The 16,660-nt window shown below is 46.4% G+C and overlaps 1 protein-coding gene across 1 annotated transcript in view; it reads right to left on the reverse strand.

Annotated features, from left to right (window-relative positions):
• The window catches only part of LOC143842226 (sulfotransferase 6B1-like), a 31,793-nt gene extending 23,038 nt beyond the window's left edge, over positions 1–8,755 (reverse strand). Inside the window, exons 1-4 of the mRNA XM_077347095.1 lie at positions 8,506–8,755; positions 7,390–7,541; positions 1,571–1,660; positions 811–937 (exon numbers count right to left, since the gene is read on the reverse strand). Of these exons, the coding sequence (XP_077203210.1) occupies positions 811–937; positions 1,571–1,660; positions 7,390–7,541; positions 8,506–8,701 (565 nt within the window). The 5' untranslated portion in view covers positions 8,702–8,755. The remainder of the gene's footprint in view (positions 1–810; positions 938–1,570; positions 1,661–7,389; positions 7,542–8,505) is intronic.
• Between the last annotated feature and the right edge of the window lie 7,905 nt (positions 8,756–16,660).

Consider the following 16,660-nt stretch of genomic DNA (forward strand, 5'->3'; position numbering starts at 1 on the left):
AGAAGGAAGGTGAGTGTGACATCTAACCCACTTAACAAACCATAATGTAAAAAAGAGAGGTTGTAGAAGTTGGTATGCATTTTGCGTGAGTAGACAAAGGTGTGTTGCAGTGACATAATGCTATCCTGCTATGGATTTCCTTATCTCTATGTGACAAGCAATTATGTGTTACTAGGGGCCCAGCCCATTGCATTCAGGAATACAACAGGAGCTAGATTAGGGGGGTGGGGGGGGGAAGAACTCTGCGGATGGCCTCCTCCTCCCCCCAGGATCCGGAAAGGCTGCAGGCAGCTTTTAGGAAACTCACCGGCAGGGGCAGCTCTCATGCAGCAGGGATCTGCAGTCTCCAAGCCTCAGAGGGAAGTGGAAGGAGGAGGGGGTGGTCAGGGGTAGGGTACGGAAGGCAATTGGCTGGCTGCTGGACAGCCAGGCAAGACAGTTGGAGGAAAAGGCACTCATGGGTGGGACAGCCCTGAGTGGGTGTTAAGCACTGAGTGGCACTTAAGCCATGAGACATGCTCCTCTTCCAAGGTCTTACCAGAAGTATTAAGTGGAACAGATGGGACCATTAAACACAGTCAGTGTGCTGTGCATTTATTGTGGAGCTATTAAGCTACTAGGGATTGCCAAAATGTGCTTTACAGTAAAACATCAAACAATTCTGCCATGTTTTCTTTAACTTTCTTTATAAAATGATTGCAGGAGACATTCCATGAAATCACATAGCTAAGAAGAATTAGACCCTTTTTGTCTGTTACTCCTGTTTATCCTAGAATGTACTGGAAAGGCTAAAAGAAGAAGCAAACACACCTTTTCCACTGTTAAAGTCTGAAAAGAATTCATCCCAGGTTTTTTGGGTTGGAAACAATTTCATGCCATTTGCAAAATGTAAGTAAGAGACAGCTGTGTCCTTTGGATTCCGAAACAAAACCAGCATCTATAAAACACAAACACACATGCAAAAAAGGTCTTCTAATAAACTATTGGAATATGCAAGATCTATAATGCATGACTGAACAGAATCTGGAGAATGCCAGGGGCATCAGAGGAGATGTATATTTAGCATAGCCTGAGAACTTCCTGATATTGCCAAATAATCCTCTCCAGTGTCCTGGTTGGCTCTTTCAGCACATTTCCTCTATGCTTACCTGCAGAGCAGACAGAACAACAGAATAGGGCAGTTAGACAGAAATCTCTCTCTCTTTTTATACAAATTTGTTTCTCTTCTAAATAAAACTACTGAATTCTTTAAAGTAGCCTAGTGCTGACCTACACTTTGCACATTTAAACTTTGCCATTCAGAGAGCAGGGGTATTAAGCATTAATTTTCAGCCAGTTAATCACAGTGCTGTGCTCTTGTTCTCCTTCCATTCTTTTCAGATGGAGCTTGCACAGGAATCCTTCCTGGAAGGACATCCCCGTGATAGGACTGAAAGCCAAACTATCTGAAGGGTCTTTCACATAAAAGCTTTCCCTCAGGTTTTGGTTTCAAACAGCATTTGATATTTGTTGTCCTTCTGAGGTTCCCTCATTGTTTCTCCACACATGAAATCTTATATAGAGCACTTACCTTTGCCTTCTTTTGAAAGATTGACTTGGGTAAGTTTTGAGGAGCAAGATGTGTTTTTATCACTCTTCTGGAAGGTAGTTGCTTAATCCTCTTTAAAAGAATGGAAAAAATAGAAAAGTAAACATCCCCTTTTTGGTGAATAACATTTTTATTTATTTGTTAAAATACTTATAGTCCAGTTTCTGTAGATTCCCAAAGTGCTTCACAAGGTGCCATCAATTAAAAATGCTTCTTAATCACAAAGTAGTCAATATATAACCTAAAATTGTTAAAAATTGTTTTAAGCAAATACATTGAAAGCTGAAAGGTTTGCCATAGTAGAACTTGCTAACTTGGTTTAAAACTTTCCCTAAACAAAGCAGTCTTCCCAAGTTTTGGGAAATTGAACTGAGATGATATCAAAATATCATTTTTTGCACTGCCACTTTGAGTAGAATCCTATGCAAGTTAGGCTGATCAGTCCCATTTGAGACTTATTTCATAGATTGTCAAACAGGATTACATAGAAGGATTCAACAGTGACTCCTTATATGCAGAAGGTCAGCACTCAGAAACTTGTAAAACATCCTGTATAGACTATGACCATTTCCACATGAGGAATCTGCCCCTGGACAGCCTCTGGTTGCTGGCGGGTTTTAGAATCCCCTCCACATGATATTGCCTGCATCCCAAGGATGTCCAGTGGCTGGTTTGCATTTGTTCAGATTTGGAAAGAGGGAAATTGGAAAAAGTGGATCTGCCAATTTTTATCTTGCATCCCATTGGTGAGCACCCAGTGAGCTACCAGAGATGAGCCTTTATGGAGGGGGAAAGGTGTGATAGTCTCTACAGTGTTGTCCCACCCTCACACCCTCCCTACCCTCTCCATTTTCTGTTCCAAGTAATGTTTAAAGAATGTCACAGTCTGCATTGCTGCATGACCACAAAACTACATTATCAAAGGTAAAATAAAATCTTATTTCGTAGGAGTGTAAATGATCTCCTATGATCTGGGAAAACGAGATTAGATAAATAAGGTAATGGCCTCAAATTATTAAATTGAGGCATTGGAAAAAGTGGATTTTTTTCTTGATTGAAGTCTTGTTGACGGTGGATATCCAAGATTCTTTGTTTTATCATCTCCTTTGCTCGGTTGAAACCAAGAGACAGTATTAACTGTTTTGATAAAACATATGAGCAAAGTTTTTTTCTCAAGAGTGGGTATCCATGGCACAACCAATGAATCAGACATCATTAGATAAAGCAAACTAATTGTGGAAAAAAAGCAATTTTAAACAGTACATGGACATACATATCCATATTCTGGTTTGGACAGAATACATTCTATTTCCACCCAGATTGCAGCATTGGAAATGCTGGTTGGTACTTGGAGCAGGGATCTTAAGAATTTAACCTGAATCATTTCTAGGCTGGAAATATTGACATTTATACACAATACATCAACTGTGGTAGAAGTTTTAAATCTTATTTAAAGTGTCCATGGTCTTTCTGGGATCCGGCAGGCAAAATACAGCCCCTTTTCTGTTTTCTGGAGGTGGGAAGTGAGCTGGGAAAGAGGGGTGGGTGGGTGATCAAGCATCCTTCTTCCGATCATACAGGGGTCTACGCACTTTGTTTTTAAGCCAACCATTTACACAAAATGACTTTTTGGGCTCCAGGAACCATGTTCAGCATCTCAGAAATCCACCCAGACATAAAGTCCAAAAGAACATGAATCCTAAAAGAAGGGGGGGTGCTGTATCATTCTGGTATTTCTCCATAGCAGTGTTGATTTTTATTAAAAATGCATCTGTGTTGTGGCATTACCACATAGCAACACAGAAGTGCCTTTTTTGTAATTAATTTTGGGGCTGGGGTGGGAGAAATATTCAGTCCACAAGAGAGCTGCTGTGCTGTGATTAGTGATTTGCTGTGATTGACAAACTAAGGAGCGGGAAGAGATGTTCAGTCCAAGACAGAGCAGAGGGGAGATGTGGGGGAGGGGAGCGGGGTTCCCATGAGGAGGGCTACAAACACAAGGTTTACCATCCCATGTTTGCAAGCAGGGGGGCACAAATGTTTTACCCCTCCTTGTGGAAACAGTCTATCTAAATCTACTTGACCTTCCTTGCTACTGTTGAACTTGGCTTATTATTTCTAATTTTGTTGTTTCCAGGTAGCCCTCCTACTTTCTACAGAGATAGAGGCCAGGATGCCCATTCACAGTGAAGAACCAACCATCTGCAGAGCCCATGTCATGCTCATCAGCTACAGTGATTAGAACATATCTAGATGTTCTGCTGTGAGGCCACGGGGACAGAAGGAAATGGAGTTGAGAATAAAAAAAAAAAGGAGAGTACTGGTAACTGGAGACTCCCTGCTAAGAGGAATGGATCGCCATGTGGCTGGGCCCAACCCCCTAACCCGAGAGGTGTGTTGCTTAAAGATGTTTCAGAACGGCTGCCCAAACTCCTCAAATCTACGGATCACTACCCATTTGTGATGGTCCATGTGGGAACGAATGACATGTCCCTGAATACCATCGCTCCTATTAAAAAAGACTATCAAGATCTGGGGAGGAAGCTCAAGCAAATGGGGGCACAAGTCGTATTCTCTTCAATCTTGCCTGTCAAGGGAAGAGGAATGCGTCGGGAGAGGAAGATAATGGAGGTGAATCACTGGCTGCGTAGTTGGTGCCGGTAGGAGAGATTTGGTTTCTGGGACCATGGGATAGGCTTTCTTGAGGAAGGTCTACTAGCACCTGATGGACTGCACTTATCGACACTGGGGGAGAATGTGTTTGGCAGGAACCTGGGGAGATTCATCAGGAGAGCTTTAAACTAAAGCCACTAGGGGAAGGAGACTTAGCTGAGAGTGAGCTAAGATTGGCCAGGGAAGCCCATTGTAACAAGAAAAGATTTTTCAGTTATGTGAGGAGCAAACGTAAAGTAAAGGAGGCAATAGGCCCACTGTTGGGTGCAGATGGACAAACTCTAATGGAAGATGCAGAGAAAGCAGAAAGGCTTAGTGCCTATTTTACATCTGTTTTTTCCCACAGGTCAAAGTGTTTAGGCACATCTAGAGATGGCCGTAACCAAAGGATAGTGTCTGGGTGGCAGGTTAACATGGATAGAGAGGTTGTCGAGAGGCATTTAGCTGCACTGGATGAGTTCAAATCCCCTGGTCCGGATGAAATGCACCCGAGAGTACTCAAAGAACTTTCCGGAGAACTTGCACAGCCCTTGTCCATCATCTTCAGAACCTCTTTAAGGACTGGAGATGTCCCGGAGGACTGGAAGAGAGCAAACGTTATTCCGATCTTCAAAAAAGGGAGGAAGGATGACCCGGGAAACTACAGACCAATGAGTCTGACCTCTGTTGTGGGGAAGATAATGGAGCAGATATTAAAGGGAGAGCTCGGTGCTCGGCCCGGTACTTTTTAACATATTTATTAATGATCTAGATGAGGGGGTGGAGGGACTACTCATCAAGTTTGCAGATAACACCAAATTGGGAGGACTGGCAAATACTCCGGAAGATAGAGACAAAGTTCAACGAGATCTGAACACAATGGAAAAATGGGCAAATGAGAACAAGATGCAATTTAATAAAGATAAGTGTAAAGTTCTGCATCTGGGTCAGAAAAATGAAAAGCATGCCTACTGGATGGGGGATACGTTTCTAGGTAACACTGTGTGTGAACAAGACCTTGGGGTACTTGTGGATTGTAAACTAAACATGAGCAGGCAGTGTGATGCAGCGGTAAAAAAAGCGAATGCCATTTTGGGCTGTATCAACAGAGGTATCACATCAAAATCACAAGATGTCATAGTCCCATTGTATACGGCACTGGTCAGACCACACCTGGAGTACAGTGTGCAGTTCTGGAGGTCTCACTTCAAGAAGGACGTAGATAAAATTGAAAGGGTACAGAGGAGAGTGACGAAGATGATCTGGGGCCAAGGTACCAAGCCCTATGAAGATAGGTTGAGGGACTTGGGAATGTTCAGCCTGGAGAAAAGGAGGTTGAGAGGGGACATGATAGCCCTCTTTAAGTATTTGAAAGGTTGTCACTTGGAGGAGGGCAGGATGCTGTTTCCGTTGGCTGCAGAGGAGAGGACACGCAGTAATGGGTTTAAACTTCAAGTACAACGATATAGGCTAGATATCAGGAAAAAAATTTTCACAGTCAGAGTAGTTCAGCAGTGGAATAGGCTGCCTAAGGAGGTGGTGAGCTCCCCCTCACTGGCAGTCTTCAAGCAAAGGTTGGATACACACTTTTCTTGGATGCTTTAGGATGCTTAGGGCTAATCCTGCATTGAGTAGGGGGTTGGACTAGATGGCCTATATGGCCCCTTCCAACTCTATGATTCTATGATTCTATGATTCTATGAGGTTGCCAACCTTTTTCCCCCTTTATTTTTGTTTTCTCTGTCATTGCAAGCAGTTTAACAGATAGTTGTTTGACCAGTACAGTTTTACCGATCATGGGTATGATAGTGACAGCTGTACTCTAGAATCATAGAATCACAGAATCATAGAGTTGGAAGGGATCTCATGGGTCATCTAGTCCAACCCCCTGCACTATGCAGGACACTCACAACCCTATTGCTCATCTACTGTAACCTGCCACCCCTTTGAGTCTTCACAGAATCAGCCTCTCCATCAGATGGCTATCCAGCCTCTGTTTAAAAATTTCCAGAGATGGAGAACCCACCACCTCCCGAGGAAGTCTGTTCTACTGAGAAACCGCTCTGTCAGGAACTTCTTCTGCATGTTTAGATGGAATTTATTTTGAATTAATTTCATCCCATTCGTTGTGGTCTGTCCCTCTGGGGCAAGAGAGAACAATTCTGCTCCATCCTCCATATAGCACACTTTTAAATACTTGACGATTTTGTAGTCTATCCCGTACAACTTACAAAGGCCTTGCGAGAATAAGAGTTGTCATCTCTTTCATCCAATTTATTTTCAAAATTCCATTTCTGATGCTATTTTATTAGGTTTGGGGGGCAACCTTCTATGCTCATTACTGACTTCAGCTATTTGACAGGGTTGTTCACTGTTCAGAACAGATATGCTCCTGCAAGGAGGTGGGGCATAACCCTCCAAGTGCTGTTGAAGCATTATAAGTAACACAAACTGCATGATAAAGTGTGGGGAAATGGAGAATATGGGTTGCTGGGATGAATAGCAGCAGATGGCCATCATAAAACAGATTAATGCATTACACAGATAGTTGGAATTTAAATAAAGTAACTACTGGGTGACTGCTCTTCCCCCTTGTTGTGTTCTGCAATTGAGTAGGGGATTGCTGATGTCAGAGAGACCTTCTGACATCAGTTTATGATGCTTCCATATATGACTGATCATGGCATCACTGAATTGGTGAGGCTTGAGAGAACTGCTATGAATTCCAGTGCAGTTGCTATGTTTCCAATTCCTCAGAGTTAGGTACTCTTATAAATGAATGTTCCAATTTTGATTACCTTGTCTCTCCCTCCTCCTCCCTCTTGATGTAGGGGTAGGGGTTGGGGGTTCTCTGCCTTGTTGGGGACTGTTGGTTTACTGTATTGGTATTTTTCTCTCAATTTTAATGAGGTTTTAATGGAGGGGGGTTAACTGGACATCTGTAAATTACCACAAGCCTGCTTGGGTGTGGCAGGTAATAAATTTAATAATAATAATAATAATAATAATAATAATAATAATAATAATAATAATAATAATAATAATAATAATAATAATAATAATAATAATAATAATAATAATATCCCAGTCTATTATAAGATATTTTGGATGATGAAAGAAGCTGTAGTACATTTTTTTCAGTTACTGACCTCTAATTTTGCTGGATCTCCAAATTCAAGATATGGAAATAATGATAATTCACTTTCTCTTTTCCGCATACTCCTCTTTTCCCTTTCTTCTTCATCATATTTTCCAGATGCAGCTTCCAATTCAACTAAAATCTGACCAACCCAATTAGTACCTGAAATAATGCAGGAAGCACAAAAAGGTGATATGTAGTGACAGTGTCACAGTTCCTCAGGGACTGCAAAATGGAGCTCTTCCACCAGTTCTATGGTTGAGGCCAGTACATTTAAGACTCAGGGCTCCTCCTGGGTTGCCAGTACATCAGACCCGACTTGTCATCGGCCTCCTGTGGTACAAGAATACAGTCTGAGAGCAGGGTTGGGGGGGGAGCTTTTACCCCGCCCAAAATGCTTGTATAATTTTTATGGTTTTATGGGGGGCTTGTGATATTGTTACCCTCCACAAGCCACTTGTGGGTGTGTTAGGACTGGGGTAGTCAACCTGTGGTCCTCCAGAATCCATGGACTACAATTCCCATGAGCCCCTGCCAGCAAATGCTGACAGGGACTCGTGGGAATTGTAGTCCATGGACATCTGGAGGACCACAGGTTGACTACCCCTGTGTTAGGATATAACAACAACAATAATAACAAACTTAGGTTCACAGTATAATATCTGAGATGTCTAATGGTATGCATATAAGATGACTACCACTATAATGCTGTGGACAACAGATGCTTATGATTGATTGATTGATTGATTTGTAGGCCACCCCTGTCTTGGGGCAGTTAACAACATGTAAAACCCATACATACATAGCTTTAAAAATAATAAACAGTTAAAATCTAATTTGTTATTTAAAATGTATTAAATGCTCCAACCATCCCTCTAAGTATAATTTCTACATTGAGTTTTGGGACCGAGAGCCCTTATCCTTGTGATAGGGATAGGTAGAAAGGAGAGGAGGGAGGCTTGTTCTGAAGTCCATAAGAGCTTGTGTTAGCCTCAGCCATATGCCTGGCAGAAAAGCACTGTCTTTATTATCTCTCTCTCTGGTAATATTAATTGAATTTTCACATGCATTCCCACTCATGCAAACACAGAGACCATGGTACTCCTTGAAAGACAGAGCTACTCACCGGTTTTGGGGTATCCTACTAAAATCACATCATCACTCCTGGCTTCAAATGTGTCAAGAATGTTCAGTGTTCCTGGACAACAAATTATAGTAGGATACATCACTCCATTATGGAAAAACAATGGATCTGAAGGATTGATATCTTTACTTTCTGCCAATGCCTTTTGAAGAAGTTCATGCATTCTTGCCTGAGCCATGACTATGCTTGTTCTAAATCTGAAACAACTAGTATGGGGGCAAAGAGAAGTCTTGGCTGGCTCAGCGAAACAGGCAAATATAATTACAAAAAAAAAAAAACTGAGATAGTGGGAGTACTACAATCCAAAGGAAAGGAGCTTGTGTTACTTATTAACTGTGTTCCCAGACTAGATTTGTGAAAAGTAAACCTACCTTATCTTTCTCTTTGCACAGATTCGACTCTCTCACTCTCCCTAGTGGAGTGGCCAAGTCTTTCTTAGCCAGAAAACTTCTGAGAAATATTTCTTGTTAAAGGAGAAAATATTGACTTAATAATAATAAAAAAACTATTGAAATGTAGCCAGGTTTCCAGATTGTTCAAAACAGAAGAAACTTCTTTTGTTCAATTTTGATCCATGAGAGTTCATAGGAAAACTTTCAAAAGTGCTCTTGCCTGAGATTTTGAAGTCCAACTCAGTGAAGGATTTGCAATCATACTCTCTCTCTCACACACACACACACACACACAGAGACAGCCTTCTCAGACATTGGAGACACTTCTCAGACATTGTGCACCCTTGAAATGCCTCCCACCCAGCCATCTCCAAGCCTGAGAAGGCTGGGTGGGAGAAATTTCAAGGGTGCACACCTCCCCCCAATCTTCTCAGACATTTAAGAGTGTCTCTGTGCCTGAGAATATTGGGCAGGAGGCATTTGAAAGGCACCCCAAATAGCTGTTCATAAAATTAAAAATCAAGTGTTTTCCATAGGCTCTCCCCCGTTAGCCTTCTCAGGCATCAGAGACATTCTCCATGGCCTGAGAAGGTTGTGGGGGTGAGAGTAGTTTAAACTGACCAAATTGGGGCAATTCAGCCACCACTGCTTCGGCTGTTTTAAAAACAGGGATGGGCGATTTGGATCAGATAAGGTTGAAAAGTACCCGAATCAGCATTGATCTGGGTACTTTTTGGCTTATCCAAACCAAATTTCCCATTTTTACTCGAAAATCTTTCTACCATGTCAACCTGCAACCAAGACACGATACCTTGCCTACTACCAGCCCTAGATGTGTACACATTCTTCCGGGGAAAACAGAGGCAAAATAGGTACTTAGTCTTTCTGCTTTCTGTCTGTCCTCTGTCAGAGTCTCTCCAGCATCACCCAACAGCAGGCATATTGCCTCATTTACCTTATGTTTGCACCACACATCTGAAGAAGCTTTTCTTGTTGCCTGGCAGTGTGGTAAGCGGCCAATAAAGACGCAACACCTTTATTTGGCGTCAAAAAGGCCACAACTTTATTAACTGCCCTAAAACGCAGGGGTTGGCTTGGCACGAGGTGAGGAGTGATCCCCATGCAGCCGTCCGGCTGCTGACATGGGCTCAAGGGGCGCCCTGGGTCCTCCTCCCTCCCAGCCGGGAGGAAGGTTCCCTTGCCCCTTGAATGACCTCCCCTGGGAGGAGGCTGGTTAATGGTTGTCGGGCGTCCACCGCATACAACCATCCCTGCCTCCTGGCCCCGAGCCCCAGACCTTCCCTGCCGGGCAAGGCCGCACTCGTTGTAGCCGGTCTCTTATTGAGACCCCCAACCCCAGGGACCAGTACGCAAACTGGTCCCTGGCCAAACTACTCCGCCTCGTGCCCCTCTTCCGCCACTGAACGGGGGGGTTCCCCCCGTTCCCGCCAACCCCGCTGACCCCGTCCCGCAAAGCAGCAAGGCCACCTTTAAACTGTGCAACCATAACTCGTTCCCATGATCGGAGAGATGAACTCCGTCCCTCCGAAACACCGTCGCAGCTTCGTGCGTGATCCCGGCGTGCCGAATAACTGCCCCCCCCCAACTCAGCCATTAATTTGCGGACTTCCCGGTTAATCTTCTCCTTGGCCCGGTGCACTTTCTCTGGCCAGTGGGCATGTCTCCACGCCCTCCTATCCAACAGTTCCGACCAAATCAAATATGTTCGAGGCAGCTGCTGCCATAGCAGCCTCATGTCGTCAAACACCATGCGTCGTGTCTGGCAGGTCATTCTCACCCAACTGAATCACAAGTATCGCTGGGGGGCCAGAGTCATGAACCTCACGGGACACCACGTCCAGTAGGGCTGGCCACTTCATACCACGGTGGCCGGACCACTTGACGCCAAGTTTCGCTTCCAATCCCAGCTGGGACCCCCATCCGGAAGTTCCAGCGTACTGACTCGCCCAAAAGACGATGCTGTGACCCACGATCATGGCCACTGGCTTCCGCGTGCTCAATCCTGTAATCAATTGACATGACATGAAATGAGCTTAACCTTATATAGGCCGCAAAGGCCCCCGACCTCCACCTCCCAATGGCCTGAATCACGCTGGGCTTGGCCCCTTCCCTGAATGCCTGCGTGGCTGCGCCTATCCTGAAAGAGTGTGTGCCATACCACTCTGGGCGCAGCCCCGCTTCCCGCAAGCAGAGCTTCAATACTGCTGCCAGTTGGAAGCGGGACAAGAACGAGCCATCCCTGTGGATGAGCAGCAATCCCGCGTGGCCTGGCCTGATGGCCAAGTACCCACGCAAGTTCCGCACCGGGCATGCGGCCCTGTGTTACGAGCAGCGAAGGAAAACCACTGCGCCCTTACCGCCCTGGTCAGTTTTTGACCGCCTGACCCACAGCTCCACTCCACCCACTGTGAATCTGACGTCCTCGATCCGGAGAGCAGGCGACCAGCCTGCCCCCTTGTTCGAGGCCACCAGCTCAGAGCACCTGAACTAGTGCGAAAGGCTAGTGCGAAAACTGCCCGGAACAGTGTTGCCTCAAACCCCGAGGAACAAACAGCCGGTAGCTAACGTATAATCAGCAGCAGTATGTCCAACGTTATTGGACGCCTGGCATTGGTCGAGGCTGCCGCCGATCGCCCCCAACCGTTTATAGCTGTCCGTGCTAAAAAGGAGGTGCCGGGGTCCCAAGATCCCCAAAGCATGCTAAAAAATCACAGCCCTGCCATGGTGACCCGTATGGACCGACCCGCGGCCCTTCATGTGGGCCAGATAGGTGAGAAGCAGCCCTCCGTCATGGGCCAAGGACCCCCACACCCCGCCCCTTGGGCAAAGGACACGAAGTCACTGGCCGCCCTTTCGTAGCTCCGCCGCATAGAAGGGGCGATGGACCCCAGCACACCGTCCCAAATCACGCAGCTCCAAGGTCCCAAAGGTCTTCCGAAAAGGCGTCTGGCTCTCTCCGGGCTTGCGGTGCGAGCAAATGGAATTTCTCGACCTGCAATCGAGATAAACTGTCAGCCACCACGTTCCGGGCCCTGGCCACATGCCGGGCCTTGAAAGAAATGTTGCCATCTAAACAGACCAGGACCAAGCATCTCACCAGGCACATAACCTGTTCAGTCCTGGCCGACTGCTTGTTTAAAATGCGAACTGCGGCCTGATTGTTGCACCAAAACTCGACCTTCTTGTTCTGAAACTCCTCCTACCACAGTACCACAGCCACTAGCAGTGGAAAGAATTCCAAGAATGTGAGGTTCCTGCGCAGGGTCTCAGACCACCATGCGGACCAAGCCTTGGTGCACCACCTGTCTCGGAACAAGATCCCAAACCCCACACCGCCGGCAGCATCAGAATGAACCTGCAGTTCATCCCCGAGTTTGCAGTCGGACTGCCAAATGGCGATGCCGTTGAAATGAGCTAAGAAGCTGCTCCACACTCTCAAGTCATTCTTGATGCCCTTGGTGACGCGCAAGTGCTGGTGTGGCCGTGTCAAGCCCCTGGTTGCGTGCGCCAATCGGGCGCAGAATGCCCTCCCCGGCGACACCACCTTGCAAGTAAAGTTCAAGTGCCCCAGGAGCACCTGCATGTCCTTCAACTTGTACTTGTGCCTTTTCAACATGGAGGCGATCAAAGCCTTCAAGACCTCAATTTTGTCCGTTGGCAAGCTAGAGGTGCCCGCCTCTGAATCCAATAGGATTCCCAAGTGTGTCAGTCTCGTGGCTGGACCCTCCGTCTTGTCATGGGCCAAGGGGATGACTAACTCCTCTGCTAAGTCTTGGAAAACCCTCATGCGGTCTGCACAGGCTCCCGTCCCCCCAGGGGTGGCAAACAGGAAGTCATCGAAAAAATGGGTGACTTCCTGAAACCGCCCCCCCTTCCGTTTTACGGCCCATTCCAAAAATGTGCTGAACCGTTTGAAGGCCGCGCAAGCCACCGAACAGCCCATGGGCATGGTTCTATCAACGTACCACTGTCTGCCGAACTGTATTCCCAGGAGATCGAAATCCTCGGGATGAATGGGCAGCAGCCGGAACGCTGACTGAATGTCACTCTTGGCTAGCAGCGCACCAGGCCCACAGCCCCGTATCATGGCCACCGCGTCATCGAAGGAAGCGTATCGCACTGTGCATTCCTCCTCCGGTATGCCATCGTTGACAGACCCTCCGGACGGATAGGACAAGTGGTGGATAAGCCGGAATTATCCAGCTGCCTTCTTTGGCACGACCCCCAGTGTTGACACCCTCAGGTTGGGTATGGGCGGGCTATTGTAGGGGCTCGCCATGCGCCTTGCCTGGCATTCCTTCCTTAACTTATCCGCAACAACATCCGGGAGGTCCCATGCAGAACGGAGATTCATGCACACAGTGAGAATCCGGTCCCCCATGAAAGGGATCTGAAACCCTTCTGTGAACCCTTTGGCTAAGTACAATGCATCCCTCCCCTTGGGATATTCCCCCAGCCATTCAATTAAGGGCCCCAACTTGATAGGGGTAGACGCCACCTGGCGCAACTCCGAGGGAGCATTACGCTGTCTTGCCTACTGCTGAAGGTCCTGCTCCACCCGACCCTCCGTCCTTCTTGCCGGAGAGCCGGGTCCCTTGAAAGGGACCACTCCCTGCCCCCTGGGTGCAAGCAGATAAGCTGTGGGTCCCCCCACAGCCCTCGCATTTGTGCTCGAACTTGCACCGTTTGCGTTTGCACCCCGTACGGTTATAATCCCAGCATACGAAACCAGTCAGTTTCTTGCTGGGACCTCCGCTCCTCGCTTTGTCCTTGTGTTGTCGGACGCTGGGACCCGCTTGAACCGGATCGCTGCAGCCGCTCCACGCGGTCCCGCCTGGCCTTCTGTGGCCCTGCCTCCCTCGCGGCAGACTGCAAGGACGGGCGAGCCGCATCCCGATCCCTCCCTCTGGTGCATGGCAAGGCCTCTGCTGGAGCTCCGGACAGCACGCTGTCCTCTGGCTCGTCCCGAGGCAAAGGGGCGAGTCCCCAGCCTCGTGGTGCTTAAGTACTGCGCCTGAGGCCCGCCCCTTGCCCCTGTCCTGCCGGCGCGTCCCAACCCTTGCCAGGCAGACACCTTTGCGTCCTTTTGCCCCGCCTCCCCGCCGCGGCAACCACGGCCGCCGCTGACTCGTGGCCGTTCTTTACAGTGGACATCTTTGGCCACTCTCAGCTCACTCCCAGATTTGGCTTCTCCGATGGTGGACATACAGTGCCTAGTAAATCAAAGATACTGTTCTTTAGAGGTTTTTCCTTCCCTCCTTTTGTTGAAAATTTCCTTTTTCTTCATTAGCTCCTCCTGAAACTCTGTTCATCCAAAAATAGGCTTCTTGGAGCCCCTACCAGATTTCCATCTTTCTGGAATACTCATAGCTTGAGTATGCAGTACCTCTTTTTAAAGGAGAGCTCCTGTTTAAGGAGAGCCCACCATTAACTTATTCCTTTTTCATCCAGCATTCTTATCCATGGAATGATTCTCAATATGTCGGAAATTATTAAATACTGCCTTATGAAAATTTAACGTACACCTGTGATTATGAACTTCCTCCTCCCCTCAAAAGAATCATAGAATCATAGAATCGTAGAACCATAGAGTTGGAAGGGGCCATGCAGGCCATCTAGTCCAACCCCCTGCTCTATGCAGGATCAGCCCTAAGCATCCTAAAGCATCCAAGAAAAGTGTGTATCCAACCTTTGCTTGAAGACTGCCAGCGAGGGGGAGCTCATCTCCTCCTTAGGCAGCCTATTCCACTGCTGAACTACTCTGACTGTGAAAAATTTTTTCCTGATATCTAGCCTATATCATTGTACTTGTAGTTTAAACCCATTACTGCGTGTCCTCTCCTCTGCTGCCAACAGAAACAGCATCCTGCCCTCCTCCAAGTGACAACCTTTCAAATACTTAAAGAGGGCTATCATGTCCCCTCTCAACCTCCTTTTCTCCAGGCTGAACATTCGCAAGTCCCTCAACCTATCTTCATAGGGCTTGGTCCCTTGGCCCCAGATAATCTTCATCGCTCTCCTCTGTATCCTTTCAATTTTATCTACGTCCTTCTTGAAGTGAGGCCTCCAGAACTGCACACTGTACTCCAGGTGTGGTCTGACCAGTGCCGTATACAATGGGACTATGACATCTTGTGATTTTGATGTGATGCCTCTGTTGATACAGCCCAAAATGGCATTCGCCTTTTTTACCGTCACATCACATTGTCTGCTCATGTTTAGTTTACAGTCCACAAGTACCCCAAGGTCTCATTCACACACAGTGTGATTTATAGAAAGATCTGGTCCCTCCCCCCGGGGTCCCCATCTCCTTCACCCCATCCATTCACTCTTGTCTGTTGGTCAGTATTAAGTCAAGTATGGTCAAGCCTCTCATAGATTCTTCCACCATTTGATAAGTTAAACAATGCTCTTTTTTCCCCTTCCTTAGAAGAAGAAGAAGAATTGGTTCTTATATGCCACTTTTCTCTACCCAAAGGAGGCTCAAAGCTTTTTCCCCTTGTGAATTCAGTTTAAAGCTCTCCCAGGTTCCTGCCCAATACATTCTTCCCCAACTTGGATAAGTGAAGTCTATCATGTGCTATTAGGATTTCTAGAATACCTATCCCACGATCCCAGAATCCAAATCCTACTTGCTGGCACCATCAATGCAGCCAGTGATTCACCTCTATTATTACCTCTTTTATCTTCCCCTGAGAGGCAGAATCGAAGAGAAAACCACTTGTGTACCCATTTGTTTCAGCTGCCTCCCAAGACTTTCAGTTAGCCATAATATGTGCAGTTGTGTTCATGGCTATGTCATTTGTTCCCACTGAATCATTACAAATGGGTAATGATCCACAAGTTTGATCAGTTTGGGCTCTTCATCTGTAATATCCTTAATCTTTGCCCTGGCAAGCAACACACCTCTTGGACTAGGGGATCAGGCCTCACCACATGACATTCCATGCTCCTCAGCAGAGATGTACCGATTACCAACACTTCCCTTTTCCTTTGAATGCCATTACCTGCTAACCCCATGGATTCTTCATACCATCTTTGATTTCATTTTGGTTCCTTCTCTGCCCTTGTTGCTGCTTCTATCTCCCCTATAAGTGCCTGAAACCTATTCCTGAGCTCTAATGACTCCAAATGTCATCTTTTTTTTATGTCTTCAGGCTTGTGTTGTAGCAGTAAGAAGTAAGAAGTGAACCCCCACCCCATTCTCCTTTGCAATGTTATCTTCATTGCTATGCAGGTTTGCACAACTCCTTTCAATGAAATCTTCTCACAGAATCATAGAAACATAGGCTTGGAAGGTACCGCTACGGCCATTTAGTCTATCCCCCTGCAGAATGCAAGAAATTCACAACTATCTGCCCATCCACAGTGACCTCAATTCCATGCCCAGTTGATGCCCCTCCCAAAAAATCAGAATCACTGGCCAGTCTGGCCTGGAAGAAATTTGCCTTCTGATCCCAAAGTGATGATTGGTATTTCCCTGAGGATACAAAAAAGGCCACAAAAGCCAGGATTTTAATCCTCTCCTCCAGGCCTTTAATCTTCTCTTCTAAATGCCCTATCAGTTTATAATTATGAAATGATGGCACACTCCTTGTAGGTCACTGGACATGATTCCTTAACTCTAGAATCTTTATCTTTAGGATAAAGATGTTAGGATGATCCCCAGACTAATCCCAGGCTAACAACCACAGGCCAATTTGGAAGGTGATGAGATTTATCCA

Source organism: Paroedura picta, chromosome 1, assembly GCF_049243985.1.
Source record: "Paroedura picta isolate Pp20150507F chromosome 1, Ppicta_v3.0, whole genome shotgun sequence".
NCBI lineage: Eukaryota > Metazoa > Chordata > Lepidosauria > Squamata > Gekkonidae > Paroedura > Paroedura picta.